This window comes from Propithecus coquereli, unplaced genomic scaffold, assembly GCF_000956105.1.
Source record: "Propithecus coquereli isolate 6110/MARCELLA unplaced genomic scaffold, Pcoq_1.0 Scaffold142, whole genome shotgun sequence".
Classification (NCBI taxonomy): domain Eukaryota; kingdom Metazoa; phylum Chordata; class Mammalia; order Primates; family Indriidae; genus Propithecus; species Propithecus coquereli.
Genome location: NW_012138525.1, coordinates 2,193,199 through 2,210,770, shown reverse-complemented (window position 1 = coordinate 2,210,770; position 17,572 = coordinate 2,193,199). Strand labels below are relative to the sequence as shown.

The 17,572-nt window shown below is 50.8% G+C and overlaps 1 protein-coding gene across 7 annotated transcripts in view; it reads left to right on the top strand.

Moving 5' to 3' along the window:
* Nucleotides 1-17,572, top strand: part of PRRC2B (proline-rich coiled-coil 2B) — a 59,789-nt gene that overhangs the window by 22,769 nt on the left and 19,448 nt on the right. For all 7 annotated transcript variants that reach the window (XM_012639746.1, XM_012639742.1, XM_012639743.1 and 4 more), the window contains 7 exons: nucleotides 3,013-3,328; nucleotides 5,228-5,412; nucleotides 7,979-8,174; nucleotides 12,091-12,307; nucleotides 12,957-15,032; nucleotides 16,355-16,560; nucleotides 17,155-17,300. In XM_012639746.1, coding sequence (XP_012495200.1) covers nucleotides 3,013-3,328; nucleotides 5,228-5,412; nucleotides 7,979-8,174; nucleotides 12,091-12,307; nucleotides 12,957-15,032; nucleotides 16,355-16,560; nucleotides 17,155-17,300 — 3,342 coding nt within the window. The remainder of the gene's footprint in view (nucleotides 1-3,012; nucleotides 3,329-5,227; nucleotides 5,413-7,978; nucleotides 8,175-12,090; nucleotides 12,308-12,956; nucleotides 15,033-16,354; nucleotides 16,561-17,154; nucleotides 17,301-17,572) is intronic.

Here is a 17,572-nt window from a genome sequence, read left to right as displayed (position 1 = left end):
CCTGAGCTCAAACAATCCGCCCGCCTTGGCCTCCCAGAGAGCTAGGATTACAGGCGTGAGCCACCGCGCCCGGCCTGTGCTTGGTTTCTGACAGGAACCTTTTCCACACTCCTCGTCTTGCCTGGATCAGCCCTTTCTCCACGGAGTCCTAGTTTCTTTTAGTGAAGGATGGTATTTAGAAAACAATTATCTGAGCCCCAAGAGTGCTCCTTGCTGTTGGGGCGTCACTGCTCCTGGGTCTTGTCAGCGGACAGAGTTAGGGGATGTATGCGTGTATACACGTGTGTGTGTGTGTACAAATACATACATACATGCATATCTATGTTTACACTGAAAACCCTCTGCTCACAGTAACACCTTCAGTTTTGTGGGCTTCCTTGGGCTTCCTTCCAGTTTTCTCCGTGGCATATTTGTTACTACTTTTTCCAGCATCATCATTCCTAACATTTCCGCTTGTTTGATCACTCCCGTGTGAGACCAGTCTCCCACCCTTCCACCACCCTGTCTCCGCCGTGCAGCTGCCCTCCCCACCCACTCGGAGGTCACGGTCTCCACTCCAGGTGCTCTGCGTTTCTCTGCTGGGCCGTCTCTCCTCATCCAGTTTGGGTTCCGACTCCCAGACCAGGACGCACCTGCACGTGTCCACCCTCCCACCTTGCCTAGGCTCTGACCCCCACTCCGAGCCACCATGACCTCCGGCACCTGACGTGTAACTTGCTTTGCCATATCTGACGACTCTGCATTGACCTGGTCAGGAGAGGAAGAGCTGGGGAAGGGACAGGCGTTATTTTTAATACGCTTGATAAAACTTGCCATTTTCAATGCACTTTGCTATTTAAAGGGCTACTATTCCACATCTTTTTTCTTTTTTTTTTTTTTAAGAGGTAGGATCTTGCTCTGTCCCTGAGGCTGGCACAGTCATAGCTCACGGCGGCCTCAAACGCCTGGACTCCTGGGCTCAAGCAATCCTCCTGTCTCAGCCTTCCCAGTAGCTGGGACTACAGGCACGCGCTACCACTCCTGGCTAATTGTTTTGTTCTTTGTAGAGACAGGGTTTCGCTATGTTGCCCAGGCTGACTCTCCGCCTTGGCCTCCTGAAGCATGGGGATTACAGGCGTGAGCCACTGCACCTGGCCCACGTTTTCTTATAAAATGAAATGTCTGGCCGGGCGGGGTGGCTCACGCCTATAATCCCAGCACTCTGGGAGGCCGAGGCAGGAGGATCGCTTGAGCCCAGGAGTTTGAGGTTGCTGTGAGCTAGGCTGACGCCATGGCACTCTAGTCCGGGCAACACAGTGAGACTCTGTCTCAAAAAAAAAAAAAAAATTAAATGTCCTTATTGTCAGTCTTACTGAGTACCTATTACGTGCCAGGCACTGCTGTGTACAGGAGACACAAAAGTGAAACAAAATAGACATAGTGTCATTCCTTGAAAATTATTCTGCAATTAATCTAAATTTCCATTCATATATTAGGGTTGCTCAATATTCAAAAGAAGGTTTCACTTCAGTTTACTCATAATAACACTGTAAATTAACTGAATAAAGTCAACAAATTTCTGAAAATATTGTCTCAGTTCTAATCTTTTGCAGAACATTTAGTTTATAAAATGATAGCTAATCTTAGGGCAGTTTAGATTTCTTTCTTTTTTTAATTTTTTTTAAGAGACCGAGTCTCACTCTTACTCAGGCTGGTCTCTAACTCCTGAGCTCAAGCGATCCTCCTGCCTCGGCCTCCCAGAGTGCTGGGATGACAGGCGTGAGCCACCACGCCCAGCCTCTTAGGGCAGTTTAGAAAAGTGTGTCAAGGGCAGTTTACATATAACTTTTGAGCGTGCTACTTCACTTCCAGGAAATTATCTGATGAAGTTAATAAGGGCTGAGCACGAAGTCTCATCTGCAATGGTGTGTTAAATACCAGGCGATAAGGGAGATTACGGTACAATTTGTGAAATGATCATTATAAAACACATGGACATTCAGGATCAGTGGCAAAGTGAAAGAACAGGGCACAGTTTTGTCCCGATTATATTATATAAACTGTACCTTTATGATTCTAAACTGGAAGTTTATATCTTCTGGTAACAGTAATTGTCTCTGGATTATAAGAAGTTAATTTTTAGGAAAAAACTCCTCGACTACAGTAAATGTGTTGCCTGTTTCTTTTACTGAGGTATAATTAACCTACAAGAAAAGGCATAGATTTTGATTTGTTTCTGTTTAATGATTTTTGACAATTGTATACGTCTGTGTAACTACCATTGAAAACAGAAAGTCTCGTTTTCTGGATAGTCAGATCTTGCGTGGCTGGGTTCAGGCAGCATTTGCCGCCATTGGTGCTGGCGTGTGTTCTGCCCGCGGCTGTACTCCCCGGGGACCAGCGTGGGGTCTCCCCAGCATCGCGTGTTTTCACACTGCGTCACAGGGCCCTGGTCAGTCAATAACTGACAACCAACAGGAAACCCAGGAGTGGATAAATATCCAAAAGAGATGTCTTTAGACATTTTTCATTTGAAGCTGTTTGTCTAACAGTGACTTTCATTCTCTTGTGGCTTTTAGTAGCCGGGGGTTACGTGTGTCCACGGGGGCAGCAGTAGCTATTTTGTGACTGAGGAGCGATGACTGTGGTCTCCCGCTCCTGTCCATTAGCCACGGAGGCCTCGTTTCTGTGCCATCAGCAGTGGTGAGAGCGTCCACGTCCTGACATTCCCCGTGTCAGTCGTGCTGTTTGAGGGCTTGGTAAACATCACTTCCTTTCACCTTCACAATCCCAAGGGCTTCGTTGTTATCCCTATTTTACAAACATGGACAGAGGTGCAGCAAGTTGGCACTTGCCCATACCTCATTCCAGGTGTAGTAAAGGGCAGGGCGAGATGCAAACCCATGCCTGCCTGTTGCACAGGTGGGGAAGGTGCTTGAGGACCCTGGGCTGGGGAACTGATCCCAGAGCGGGAGTGGCCCTGTGTCCTGGGCCTGTGACACCATCTTAGCAGAGGCTTTGTTCTCTTGGCAGAAGCCCTCCATGGGCAGCGTGTTCCGGCAGCAGTCCATTGAGGACAAGGAGGACAAGCCGCCCCCGCGGCAGAAGTTCATCCAGTCAGAGATGTCCGAGGCAGTGGAGCGAGCCCGAAAGCGCCGGGAAGAAGAGGAGCGCCGAGCCCGCGAAGAGAGGTTGGCCGCCTGTGCCGCCAAACTCAAGCAGCTGGACCAGAAGTGCAAGCAGGCCCGGAAGGCGGGTGAGGCCCGCAAGCAGGCAGAGAAGGAAGTGCCCCGATCTCCAGGCACCGAGAAGGCACCCCCACAGGAAAATGGCCCTGCTGTCCACAAAGGTAGGAGGAGGACCCTTTTTCTTCCGGCTGGGAGCTCTGGGGCGTTGCCATCAGTTGGTTATTTGTGGTGTATTGACTTCCTCTGTAAAATGGGGTGCCTGGTACACACCTGCCAGCGTGAGGGACACGCAGCACGCCCCACGGTGTCTAGCGCATAGGAAGCGTGTGTGTGGTGACTGCTCATCATTGCCACTGATACTGGTCACTCCCACTGCTCAGCCACACACAGTGCTAGAGGACCTTAACACATTAACTGCTGAGCGAGTTGTGTTTAACTCATGCTAGTTGTGAGCCCGGGGCCTTGTGAAGCGTATGTAACTCACACGTCTCTTCACCTGGGAGCTGCGTGAACTATTTTTCAAGTGGCATATAACTCACACACAGAAAATCATAAAAAATAACAGATTGTTCATTAAATGAGAAAGGATCATTTTATTTTCGAAATTTTTATTCTATTTTTGTAATAGAACACCGGGGCCCCAGGGGGAAAAATTTTTTTCTGCTGTGGCAGTCGATGTGTTAGCAAAACCACAGGATCCTGTGAGCGGCACTGTATAATGGAGAGTGTCTCTTGTAGCTGTTTTAAATAAGAGTGTGATTGTATTCTTTATAATTTTCTTAAATCAATTCACGTCAACTGTTGTTAGGAGACAAGGGCCGATGTTCGTTTTGGTCCCTACGGGCTTCTCAGGTGGGGTCTGATTGGTGACCTGGTGCATAGTGTCCTCTGGCCAAGGAACGCAAAGAAATGGGCAGTTTCCTTCTGACCTCCTCTCATTAAAGTCTGAGTGAAGGTCGTGCCAGTCTCACGGCACTCGTCGGGGTGGAGTAATGGAGTTGTGTTGAGCGTTTTTTACTTGTCAGACACTGTTTTAAGTACATTGCGTGAATGTAATTCTCACAAAAGCCCTATGTGGTTGTTACCCTTGTTTGCAGATGAAGAAATGAGCAAGGAGAGGCTGAAAAATGTGCCCGGGTCACACAGCCTTTGGATATGTTGAATTCTGTTAGGTGATGCAGGTGGCTGTCATGGGGTTCCTGGCTGTCCTCTAATTTATCAGCCCCTTTTTATTTTTATTTATTTATTTATTTTGAGACAAAGTCTCACTGTGTTGCCCGGGCTAGAGTGCCGTGGCATCAGCCTAGCTCACAGCAACCTCAAACTCCTGGGCTCAAGTGATCCTTCTGCCTCAGCCTCCCGAGTAGCTGGGACTACAGGCATGTGCCACCATGCCCGGCTAGTTTTTTCTACGTATTTTTAGTTGTCCGATTAATTTCTTTCTATTTTTAGTAGAGACGGGGTCTCGCTCTCACTCAGGCTGGTTTCGAACTCCTGAGCTCAAACAATCTGCCTGCCTCGGCCTCCCAGAGAGCTAGGATTACAGGCGTGAGCCACCGCGCCCGGCCTGCCCCTTTTTATTTTTAGAGACAGGGTCTCCGTCACCCAGGCTGGAGTGCAGTGGCACAATAACAGCTCACTGCAACCTTGAACTCCTGGCCTCAAGCAATCCTCCCGCCTCGGCCTCTCAAAGTGCCGGGATTACAAGTGTGAGCCACTGTACCCAGCCTTTCCTTTCTTTTTAATAAAACCTCTTTCACCTGGAATCAGATCCCAGCTCTGCCATGGACTGTGTGACCGTGAGCAGTCGCCTAGCCTCTTCACCCTAAGTTTCCTCACCTCTAACGTGGCAGCAGGTGAATCCTCCTCACAGTGCGTTGTGGGGGATGCTGAGCTCATGCATGTGGCCCATTTGGCCCAGTGCCAGGTTCAGGGACGTGGATGGTCTAGGTGTGGAATGGAAGTGCCAATAGGAGAAGGCACTTGCTGGTAAACATGGGTGGGCTGAGCTGCCGAGAGCTCACTGTGCTGTTTCTTGGCTGCTTCTCTATGCTCCCCAGAATTCCCTGCCCAGGAAGCCCCCGCCACGTTCCCTGAAGAGGCACCCACAGTGTCCCCGGCTGTGGCTCAGAGCACCAGCAGTGAGGAGGAGGCCAGGGAGGCTGGGTCCCCGGCACAGGAGTTGAGCAAGTATCAGAAGTCACTTCCTCCCCGATTCCAGCGCCAGCAGCAGCAGCAGCAACAGGTAAACAGATCAGATGTTAGGTGGTTATAAACAGACCTGACTACTGAGCCGACACTGCCTCTCTCCCTTCCCCATGCCCACCTTCAGTTAAAAACAAAATCACCCTCTTACGTCGCAGCAAACAGCGGGGATGTCAGGAATTGCACCCCAAAACTTGTGACTTTGGTAAATCAACCCCCAGCCATTACTTATTTCTCCGCGCGATGAAGGCCTCGTGAGTGAATACAGCCCGTGCTGTGGGTTATTGGTCTTGCTTTCTAGCATGGTGAGGATAAGAGTTCCTGGCATGTGCCTCGAGTTCCATTTTGTTTAGCTTGAAGAGTGGTTTTTTCCATTTCAGGAGAACACTTTGGACACTGTGTATAGTGACAGTGGGCCCTGTGCTGGGGTCCTCCCAAGGCTCAGGGGAGGCCTATGAACTATTTCAAGAGCTGTCAGAGGCATGTCAGCTTTGGGTTAGGGACAGAGGCTTGAGTTCCCGTCCTCACAGTGCTGCCTAACCGTGCGCGCGTGGCCAGGTCGGCTGTGCTCCACCAGCCCGTGTTTCTTCGTGGACCTGGAAGAGTGGGCGCCTGCCTGTCAGCGTGTTGCCGACTCCTGTAAACTGATTGTCAGTGTAATCGTTACTGCTGTTTTATAAACTTTAAAAGAGCCCTGCTTTCTGCCCAGAGGAAGAGCATGTGGTTAATGGTTGTAACCATACCAGTCTCTCCTGGTCCTGGTCACCTTAAAAGCACTCAGCAGCAGCCGTGCGGCTTAGAGTAGTAAGAAATGAAGAACGAAAGGAGTCCCTACTGATTAATGGTGCACTGTGGTGGGAAACTGAGATATTAATAATAAATAGACTTAGTGCATGCCCAGCAGCAAGGTGTGTAATAAGTTATTAATATTAACTGAAAATGTTTCAAAATATGTGTGCCTGGAGAAACAAACCAAGGTCTTAAGGCTTCTTCCAGTATCTCATTTAATTTCCTTTAAAATTTTTGGCACAGCCTCTCTTCTTCTCTGGTCTCCTAGGAACATTCCAGGGGCTCCTTAATTGTGCTTTTATAGCATTGTGGTATAAGTGAGCACTGTATAGTTACTTGTGTTGTTGGAGTAGAATTTCTGATTAGGGAGATCCCTGGAATTACTGGTGTCAAACACAGCAGTGACAGTTGCTCTAGGTAATTCCTTGTAGGGGTCGGGGAGGCAGTGCTGGGTAAATCGTTCCTTGAAAATGGAAAGGTATCTGCAAGCAACAGGGCAGCCTATCTGATCAGATTCCCTGGGGACCTGAGGTCTAGTCAGAAGGAGCAGCTTTTGGGTGGAGGCTGTAGCCTTCTCTGTGGCTGGGGAGTTAGTGACTCTAGTGTCTTGACAGATGATCTCTGTTTATTGAGTGCTCCTAAAAGGTGCTGGGGGCAAGGATGCCTCAGTGAGCTAGGAACACAGTCTCTTGGGACTTAGTGAGGGATACCGACATCAAAATAGAGTAAATGGTTGTGAGTGCCGTAGAGGAGAAATGGCAGTTCCACAGGAGCAGAGAACAGGGTCTCGTTATGATGGGCTTCCTAGAAGAAGTCTTGTGTTGTGTTTTTAGAGACAGGGTCTTGTTCTCTTGCCCAGGCTGGAGTGCAGGGACATGATCACAGTTCACTGCAACCTCAAATTCCTGGGCTCAAGTGGTCCTCCCACCTTAGCCTTCCTAGTAGCTGGGAGTACAGGTGCATGCCACCATGCCCAGGTGATTTTTGTATTTTTTGTAGAGATGGATCTCACTATATTATGCAAGCTGGTCTCAACCTCCTGGCCTCAAGTGATCCTCCTGCCTCGGCCTCCCAAAGTGTTGGGATTATAGGCACGAGCCACTATACCTGGCTGGGAAGTGTTTTTTAAGCTGGATACCCGGGTTTAGGGGTGCAGGGAAGAAGAGCCTAGCAGACAGTGGGCCCAGCATGTCACCTTGGCCTGAAGCGGGCAGGCGGAGACATGGAGCAGGGAGTGGAGGGCAGTCACTGGAGTCACAGCTGGGGATGCAGATCGAGCAAGGTCTCGCAGGAGCCTGTAGGTTCCGGGTAGCCTGGTCGGATTCGGGCTGGCAGGCAGAGAGCAGTGGGGAACCACCGAAGGCTCTGAAACCAGGGGTGGCTGTGTGGAAAGATCACCCTAGTTGAGTGCGGAGAATGGATTTAAGAGGCCAGGTGGGAGGAGGGAAAGGAGGATGACTGTACTCAAGACGATGGCTCTCTAGGCAAGAAGAGAAGTGGCCAGCATCTAGAGGTTCCATGGGAGGGGTGTGGGTGCTGGTCGGTTGGTCAGTTCCAGGAGTGTTTAATCCGAATGAAAACCGAGCCTGTCTTGTGTAGCACTGGTGCATTGGGCTCCTGTCATGATGGCATGACGGTCCACCCAGTCCTGGAGAGGCCTCCCAGTCTGAGCTGTGATACTCAGGTCTGCCCTTCGAGCAGCTACCCATCTCTTTCCTCTTTGGTCTTCTGTTCTGGGTGGGCTTCTGTGCCATCTGCTGGAAAGTGTCTCTGCCCATCCTGCACCTGCCTAACCAGGTCTCTCTCCACCTGGGCAGGAGCAGCTGTACAAGATGCAGCACTGGCAGCCGGTGTACCCTCCGCCTTCCCACCCCCAGCGCACCTTCTACCCACACCATCCCCAGATGCTGGGCTTCGACCCCAGGTGGATGATGATGCCCTCCTACATGGACCCCCGGATCACACCCACACGGACCCCCGTGGACTTCTACCCCTCCGCCCTCCACCCTTCAGGTAAGCACCAGGGTAGCTAGTGGTCCGTTCCTGGAGTGTGTGGACTCAGGATAGTGTGGTGGTTAGGGTGTCACCTTGGGAGTTAGTCACGCCCACCTGGATTCTAGTCTGGCCTCTTGGTCAAGTCACACGATTGTTCCGAGTTCAGTGTTCTCGTTTGCAAAGTGAAGGTATAATAATAGTTGATAAAGAATTGTTGGGAAGAGTAGTAAGATCATGCATTGTAAATTGCTTTAATTAATTTTAGATTTCTGCCATGTCTTTTTGTCTCTCTTCCCATTCCTAATGTTGTGTCTTTTCTCTCTTTTTTCCTTGATTAGTCTTTCCCAAGTTTTGTCTAATACATTTTTTAGAATTAGCTTTTGGGTTACTTCATTCCTCTATGTTATTTGGGTTCAATAATTTCTGACTTTTTTTTCTTATTGCCTCGGAAATTATTGTTCTTTTTCTAATCAATAGTATTAGAGGCTTACTGCATGAATTTCTGGCTTTTTAAGATTATCTTTATGGTGTTAATTTTTAATGTAGCTGCCTGTGACCAGATAATATGGTCTGTGTTTAAGACCTGGGGGTCAGCAAACTTTCTATAAATGGCAAGTTAGTAAAACTTTTTAGGCTTTTATCAACTAACTATCCAATTTTGCTGTTGTAAGACAAGAAGTACTATAGACAATAGTCAATGAATGAGCATCATGGTTTTCCAGTAAAGCATAACATATAAAAGCTGGCGGCAGGCTGAGTTTTACTGAAGAGCTGTAGCCTGCTGACCCATCCTGATCTAGGTCACGTGACATATGTTGAGATTTTCTTTGTAAGCTGATCATGATCATTGTTTTTTTTTTTAAACATTCCATGATTGCCTGAGGAGAATGCTCCATCAGAAGTAGTGTATTAAATTGACCTTTCTAATTGTGTTTTACAAATATCTATATCAAGTTTTTATCCCCTCGATCAATTACTAAGAGGTGTGTTGAAATCTCCCACTATGATTGTGGATTTGTCAAATCTTCCCTTGTAAGGCTGCCAGTTTTTGCTTTGTCTGTCTGGAGGCCTACAGGTGTGGAATTACATCTTGTTCTTCTGTTTTTCTGTAGCAGTTAATAGTGCTTTCTATCTCTTTCTTTACTACCTACTTTGTCTCACAACAATATAATTATTTTCTTTTTCTTTTTCTTTTTTTTTTTTAAAGATAGGGTCTTTGTCACCCAGGCTAGAGTGCAGTGGCACGATCGTAGCATATCATAACCTTTGACTCCTGGGCTCAAGCAATCCTCTCGCCTCAGCCTCTTGAGTAGTTGGGACTATAAGTACCCGCCACAAAGCCTAGCTAATTGAAAAATATTTTTGTGGAGATGAGGTCTCGATATGTTGCCCAGAAAGGTCTTGAATTCCTGGGCTTAAGTGATCCTCCTGCCTTGGTCTCCCAAAGTACTGAGATGACTGGTTCCAGTTTTCTTTTTTTTTTTTTTTTGAGACAGTCTCACTCTTTTGCCCGGGCTAGAGTGCAGTGGCTTTATCATAGCTCACTGCAACCTCAAACTCCTGGGCTCAAGTGATCCTCCTGCCTCAGCCTCCCGAGTAGCTGGGACTACAGGCATGCGCCACCATGCCCGGCTAATTTTTTCTATATATTTTTAGTTGTCTGATTAATTTCTTTCTATTTTTAGTAGAGACGGGGTCTCGCTCTTGCTCAGGCTGATTTCAAACTCCTGAGTTCAAACAATCCGCCGGCCTCGGCTTCCCAGAGTGCTAGGATTACAGGCGTGAGCCACCGCGCCCGGCCCCGGTTTTCTTTTAATTAGGGTTTATTTGATATCTTTGTTTCAACCTTTTGCTGTGAGCCTCTCTGAGCCCTTATTTCTGGGGAGCGAGTGTATCTTTGCATCCACAAGATGTATATGGTTTTGCCCAATATGAAAATCTATGACTTTTAATTGCCAAAGTTGGTCCCTTTAGATTTATTGAGATTAGTATATTTAGATTTTCTAGCTGTCCTAGTTTATGTATTCTGTTTGTTCTTCTTTCTGTATGCCTTTCTTTTTATTTCCTGCCTTTTTTGGATTAAGTTTTGCTATTCTTTTTGTTTGTTTTTTCCCTTCTACATTCTATTACTAGATGTGAGTGGTTACTTTGAAATTGCGGCATGGACCCTTGACTCAGCAAGGGCTCATCAGTATCGTTGCCCTTCACCTGAACTCTCATTACCTCCACCAGCAGGCTTACTCGTGGTTTTTGCCTGGAATTTCAGTTCTTCCTTGTTTTTATGCCCACCAAATAGTGATTATTATATTTGTTGTTTTATCTAGTCTGTGCTTATTCAGATTTGCCTGTATATTTACCAGTTTTTTCCTATCTTTTTTCCTTCCATCTTGGTTGAGTTTATTTCTCTATAAAGTACATTCTTCAGGTCTTCAGTAAAGTTTTTGGCAATAGATTATCTTTGTCTGAAAAAGTCTTTATTTCACCCTTCTGAATGAAAGCGCAGCTGAATATCGAATTCTAGGTTGGCAGTTACCGTCTTTCAGTGCTGTGAAGGTGGCAATCCATTTTCTTCTGGCTCCTGTTGCTGCTTTTAAGATCTTTTTCCCTTGCTGCTTTTAAGATCTTCTCTTTGTCTCTGGTGTCCTGGAGTTCTGTGTCGATGTGTTATGTCTATTTTACTCTGCTTAATACTCATTGTGCTAGAATCGAAGGAAGTATGTCTTTAATTACTTCTGGACAGTTTTCATCTAATTATCACTTCAAATATCACCTCTTCCTCATTCTTTTTATCCTTCTTTCTAAGACTTCCACTAGGTTTATTTTGTACCTTCTTATTTTGTCTTCCAAGTGTCTTAAATGAGGAAGAATATATGAAGGAGAGGTTACCTCTGTGTTGCCCCCAGGAAACTGCCTCAGAACTATTTTCTAGTTAGTTCTCTCCCCAGCTTTATCTAATCTGCTTTCTTACTGTCCCAGATAGGCTTTTAATTTCAGTGATTATGTGTTTATTACTAGAATTGATTTCTAAAATCTGTTCATTTTTTGTTTGTATTTTTCTTTTGTTTTTAATTCTTTCTTTTATGCTTTTAATCATTTTATACGTAATTTTCTAGTGTTTAACAAATTATTCTGCTACCTCAAGTCCTGGGGGCTCACTGCAAACTCGTGGTGGGTTACTCTCCACGTGTGCTCTGGCAGTTGGGATGGCAAGTTCAGTCCCTACAGAGTTTTATCTGTGGGGACCCAGTATGGTCTGGGTTGAAGGTCTGTCCTTCCAATCTGGTTTTGTGTTTTCTTCTGCCAGCCTAGAACCACCTGTCATGTTTACTTGGGAGGCTTCCGGACCGTTGTGGGAGGTAGAAATCTGAACTCCCCCTACCCTAAGCCTCATGAAAGCAATCATATGGCTTTTGGATTTGGGGCCGGGGGCGTGGGTCACTATTTTTTCCCTGCCCTGGCCCAAGCCAAGACAGACTTGTAGTCAGTTCCTAGTACTAAAGAGCGTGTATTTGTGCACTGTGCTTTTTGTGGTCATAGCCCTTTGAGGGTCTTTATTTTCAGCAGCGTCTGAGTTGCAACTCTCTGCCCTGTACAGAAAGGCCTTATCCCCTGTGCTGGGAGGGTGTTGAAGGCCAGGCCCAAAGGTTTTCCAAGACTGACAAATGTGCTTCCCTTACTTTTCTCCAGGGAAGTCAGGATAGTATCTGAGAATTGAGATTGGACTTCACAGGTCTTTGGACAATTCAGATTGCATGCACGTGTACTTTCAAAGGTCCTCTGATCAGAAAAGCTAATGAACCCCGTGATGTTTAAGTGGGCAGGGTGCTGTATGCATGTGATAGTTGGGGTGACTGGTCTGCTCTGAGCCTTTGACCCTGAGATTGGGCAGGGCTCTCTCCATGAGATGACGGAGATCAGCCTTTGCCTTCCCCAGGCCTGATGAAACCCATGGCGCCCCAAGACCCTCTCAGTGGGACTGGCTGTCGCTCTGAGGATCAGAACTGTGTGCCCCCACTCCAAGAGAGAAAGGTGACCACCATGGATCCGGCCCCTGTGTGGAGCCCAGAGGGCTACATGGCCTTGCAGAACAAGGGCTACTCACTGCCCCACCCGAAGTCGAGTGACACCTTGGCTATGGACATGCGTGTCAGGTGAGACGAAACTTGGTGCTCCTGCCTTGCCGCTGGAGGGAGACTCCGGGTGCTGACTGAGAGGGCCCTGGGAAGAGGCACTGCCCGGAGGCGGGCTCCTCTGAAGGGGCGCTCGTGCCCTCTAGGAAGGAGAGTGTGAGGACTGCTTGACTGCTTTGTGTGAGAGGCTCTTCGCTGATGGCGGGACTCGAGGAGGAGGAGAAATCCTGGGGTCTCTGGGCCTCGGGTGCATGGCGAGTGGGTGGGGGCCTCCCGGGGCAGACGAGGTCGAGAGTGGGTCTTGGCTCATTCCTGTTAAGTAAGCAAAGGTAGCCCTGCCATCTGGTGCCCCGACGCTTCACGGACGCCCAGGCTCCAGCTTGTTCTTTGAACCAGAGGATTGCCCAGCTGCTGTCCCCAGGGTGGCACGCTGCACCCACCCGTGGCCACTACATTCTTCATTCTCTCGGACTCCAGGGGCCACCGACCAATCCATGGCCCAGCCGCTCTGAGACGTGTTTACAGATAGCGCAAATGTTGGTGCTTGTGTTTTTTTTTTCTTTCTTTTTAAAAAAAATTTTTTTCTTTTTAAAACTAAGCTCTGTGTTCAGCATGGAAACCAGGAACCAGGCTCCAATCACATTGACTGATTTTTCTGGTTCCTTTTCAGGAATGAAAGCTCTTACTCTGCCTCACCCGGAAGGTCCGGGGGCATAGGTGCCCAGCGCGATCTCTTTGAGGAGAGAGGGGAGGAGTACTTGAGTGCTTTTGACAAGAAGGCCCAAGCAGACTTTGACAGCTGTATCTCTTCTCAAAGAATAGGCCAGGAGCTTTTGTTTCTACCCCAAGAAAATGTTCAGGAAGCAGGTGCTCCTGGGGGTCACACCCAGAACCTCAGGTGTTCCCCATTGGAGCCTGACTTTGTCCCAGATGAGAAAAAGCCAGAGTATGGCAGTTGGGACATTAGCCACCAGCCAAAGGCCGCTGACACAGCCCACAGTGTCGAGCAGGAGGCGCCCCAGGAGGGGCCATCCTTTAACATCTCCTCCTGGGAGAAGGATGGGAGCCCCAGCAAGCAGCCGTCCTCGGAGACTGAGTGGACGCCCGAGTCCCGGAGCTCCGGCAGCCAGCAGCAGGAGCAGACGGGCAGGACCCGGAGGTCGGGGCCCATCAAGAAGCCGGTCCTAAAAGCCCTCAAGGTAGAAGATAAGGAGAAGGAGCTGGAGAAGATGAAGCAGGAACTCGGGGAGGAGCGTCTGGCCAAGGAGAAGGAGCAGGTTCGCACGGCAGAGAAGGATGAGGATGAAGAGAATGACCCCACCCTGGCTAACTCCTCCCCTTCTGCCTTGGAGGACAAGGGTCCTGCCCACGCTGCTTTTGGCCGTGAGGCCGACAAGTTTGAGGAGGACGAGAAGCCTGACAAGGCCTGGGAAACCAGACCTTCACGAGAGTCCAGCGACATTCCCCCAACAAAGAGAAATAACTGGATCTTTATCGACGAGGAGCAGGCCTTTGGGGTCAGAGGGCAGGCCCGGGGCCGGGGCCGCGGTTTCAGAGAGTTCACTTTTCGCGGCCGGCCTGCTGGTGGCAACGGAAGCAGCCTCTGTGGTGGGGGGGTCCTCGGAGCACGTGGCATCTACAGCAGCAGCCAGCGGAGCGGCCGGGGCCGCGGCCTGCGCGAGTTCGCCCAGCCGGAAGACTGCCCCCGGGCCAAGCCCCGGCGGAGGATCGCCAGCGAGACCCACAGCGAGGGCTCCGAGTACGAAGAGCTTCCCAAGCGGCGCCGGCAGAGAGGCTCTGAGAACGGGAACGAGGGCTCGCTGCTGGAGAGGGAGGAGAGCGCCTTGAAGAAAGGTGACTACAGAGATTCCTGGCGGTCCAACAAGATGTACTCGGAGGACCCTAACAGTCTGGACGCTAAGAGCCGAGGCCCTCGGGCCTTTGGGCGAGCTCTCCCTCCCCGGCTGAGCAATTGCGGCTATGGGCGGAGAACCTTCGTCTCCAGAGAGTCACCCCACCGGCAGAGCAAGAGTCCAGGCAGCTCCTGGCAGGAGTATGGCGCTTCGGACACGTGCGGGTCCCGGCGATCCGCAGACAGAGACTATATCCCCGATTCCTACAGACACTCCGACTCGTTTGGCAGCAGGAGCTTTGAGGACAGCCGCTTGGAGGACAAGAGGTCCTTCTTCCAAGACGACCACGTGGCAGATTCTGAAAATGCAGAAAACCGGCCCTTCAGGAGAAGGCGCCCTCCGCGCCAAGACAAGCCCCCTCGATTCCGGCGCCTCCGGCAAGAGCGTGAGTCACTGGGCCTGTGGGGCCCGGAGGAGGAGCCCCACCTGCTGGCGGGTCAGTGGCCGGGCAGGTCCAAACTCTGTCCTGGGGACAAGAGCAGCGCTGTGGGTCACAGGTCCCCCGAGCTCTCCTACCAGAACTCCTCCGATCACGCCAACGAAGAGTGGGAGACGGCCTCCGAGAGCAGTGACTTCAGCGAGCGGCGGGAGCGACGAGAAGGCCACGGGGCCGAGCCCGACTCCCAGGTGGACGGTGGCCTGTCCGGGGCCAGTTTGGGTGAGAAGAAGGAGCTGGCCAAGAGGAGCTTCTCCAGTCAGAGACCCCTGGTTGACAGACAGAGCCGAAAGCTGGAGCCGGGAGGGTTTGGGGAGAAGTCGATTAGGCCAGGTGGTGGTGACACTTCCCCCCGTTATGAGAACCAACAGAGTGGGACGCCTTTGAAAGCCAAAAGGTAACACCAGAACACCATCCCAGGCCCTTTTTGTTGTCGTCCTGTTGTTTAGCAGCACTGAATTCATGCATGCATGCCTGCCGTGGGTCAGGTGCTCCGTGGGGGCGCCTGCCCCCAAGGCCATTGTGTGTGAGTGTCCCCATCACTCGCTCCTGCATTGCTTGTCTGCCTCGCTTGTGGTGGTGTTGTTGTGGCTTGAAAAAGTTAAAGCTAGACATCCCCTTTACCCCCATAGTTCTCTTGTGGCAGCTGTCCTGGCACCTGGCCTCCGTAAGTGTCCTTGGAACCTGTCAGTGGGCTACTGCCCAGAGGGGCATTGTCTGTGCATGGACCTGGCAAGGCACTAGTCAGTCCCCAAGACCCTGCTACGGAGCTGCTGCCAGGCAGTCGCCTGGGGGGCCCTGCTGGCCTTCTGCCTGTGCGGAGGCAACTCTTCCCAAGTGGCTGTCCTTCTCCACAGTGAAGAGATGTAGCGCTGCTGCAGGGGTTGCCACCTTGGCACCGCAGGAGCCCAGCAGGTGCAAAGGGAAACGGGCTGCCCGAGGCCTGTGAGTGTCTCTCCTCTGGAACTAGAGGCTTCCGGGAGGACGGTCTGTGCTCAGTGCAGCCCACTGCCCACAGGCTGCCCTGTATTGGGGAAGGGGTTGCTTGCGCAAGGTTTACTGAGTGCCCGTAGTCCACGTCTCAGACAGCGGGATGCAAGGTGTGTGGATGCCTTCCCTGCCCTCAGAGCGTACTGGGAAGATCGCTTTGCATCTCCCATCCTCCTTAGAATTCAAGGCACAGAAACCTGGGGTGCTCCTGCCCCCAAAAAAGGAGCCACAGGAAAATGCTGATTCTTTTAGGTGTCGGTCTGGCCTAGCTTTCCAGGGCCCAGGTGCCAAGACTTGGCTTTGCTTCTGATTTCTGTCCTGAGAGCGTGGGCCGGCCTGGGCCCCTTGCTGGTCCAGGTCTCCTGGATGAGAACAGAAAGGTCAGCAGCTCTGTTCTGAGCATGTCCCGTTTCTCTCCCTGCTGCGGTCTGCCGAGTTCGGCCTGTAGCGGGGAAGAACAGAAGTGCCAAGCCCTGGGAAGGGGCTGGTCAAAGAGCCGCCTTCCTCAGGAGTGGGTAGAGCTCCGAGCCAGCAGGGATGGGATGCGGGCTTTCCATGTGGCGTTTGTACAGACACAGATGCTGCTGCCGAGGGGTCAGCGAAGGGAAGTGGACCTAGGTCAGGGTGCTGTGTTTGTGTGCGGGCCGTGTGCACATGCGAGTTTCCCTTCTCCCCCCTTCACCAGCCTTTGGTTGTTTCTGAGTTAACAGGATTCTCTTTCCTCTGTAGGTCCCCAGATGAGGCCTTGCCTGGAGGTCTTAGTGGCTGCAGCAGTGGGAGTGGCCACTCACCCTACCCGCTGGAGCGGGCAGCCCATGGCAACACCGACCTTCCCGAGGCCTCCACTAAGAAGGTGGAGAAAGAGGCCAAGCTGGCTGCTCAGAGGGCAGGCGAACAGGGAGAGACCATGAAACAGTTTGACCTGAACTACGGAAGTGAGTCTGGTCCTGCTCCCAGCTTTAGAGGGAAGAAGAACTAGGCAGAACCGAGGGCCATGGCGGGTGGGGGCTGCTGTGTTTGCTGCGTCACTGAATCCGCCAGCTCCTACAACTGCAGGGCAGGTGCTGCGCTATGTTCTGGGGATGCAGTGTTGGACCAAACAGATAAGATCCTGCCCTCGTGTTGCTCACAGCCTGTTGAATCCCCAGGACACCCCGCGGCTTTCCAGTTTTAAAGAGGGGAGGCCCGAGGCCCAGAGAGATTCAGTAGCAGGTCCAAGGTCACACAGCTGGCTCGGAGCAGAGCTGGGATTTAAGTGTGCCCTTCTCCAAAACTGTTTTCTTAACTGTAGTGCTACTCAGGCCTCTTTGGTTTGAGATCAAGAGGGGACCTGAGAAAGGTGCAGAGATCATGTCCAGATTTCCATGGGCCCTGGCGAATACGCCACAGCTTCTTGGCAGTGTCAAACCAGGCGCTGCCTTGCCTCCTGAGCTGAGCCTGTCCTTAGATGTCAGGTGCTTATTGGGTTGGGTTATTCTTGCCTTCTGATGAATGAAAACACTGTCCCTTCTCATGAAATCTTGGTTCAGATGCCATCATTGAAAATTGTGGGTCTAGCCCCGGAGAGGAGAGTGAGGTGGGCTCTATGGTGGGCGAAGGTTTCATCGAAGTCCTGACCAAGAAGCAACGCCGCCTGCTGGAGGAGGAGAGAAGGAAGAAGGAGCAAGCAGTGCAGGTGAGCGGGGGAAGGCAGGCCTGCAGGTGCCCGAGAAGCCAGGGCCGGAGGATAAGAGCGTCTGAGTGACGCTCATGGAAGCTGGGAGGAAGAAAGGAGTATTTATTGAGCATGCGGTATCTCGCGGTGCCTGCCCTCACCGTAGCCCTGTGGGAGTAGGTGATGGTATCGCTATTCTGCAGAGGAAGAAATTGAGTCTCAAAGAGGGTGACTTGTCCTCCGGTGATAACAGCTGAGATGTGGCCAAGCCAGATGCAGACCTTCCCCAGCCT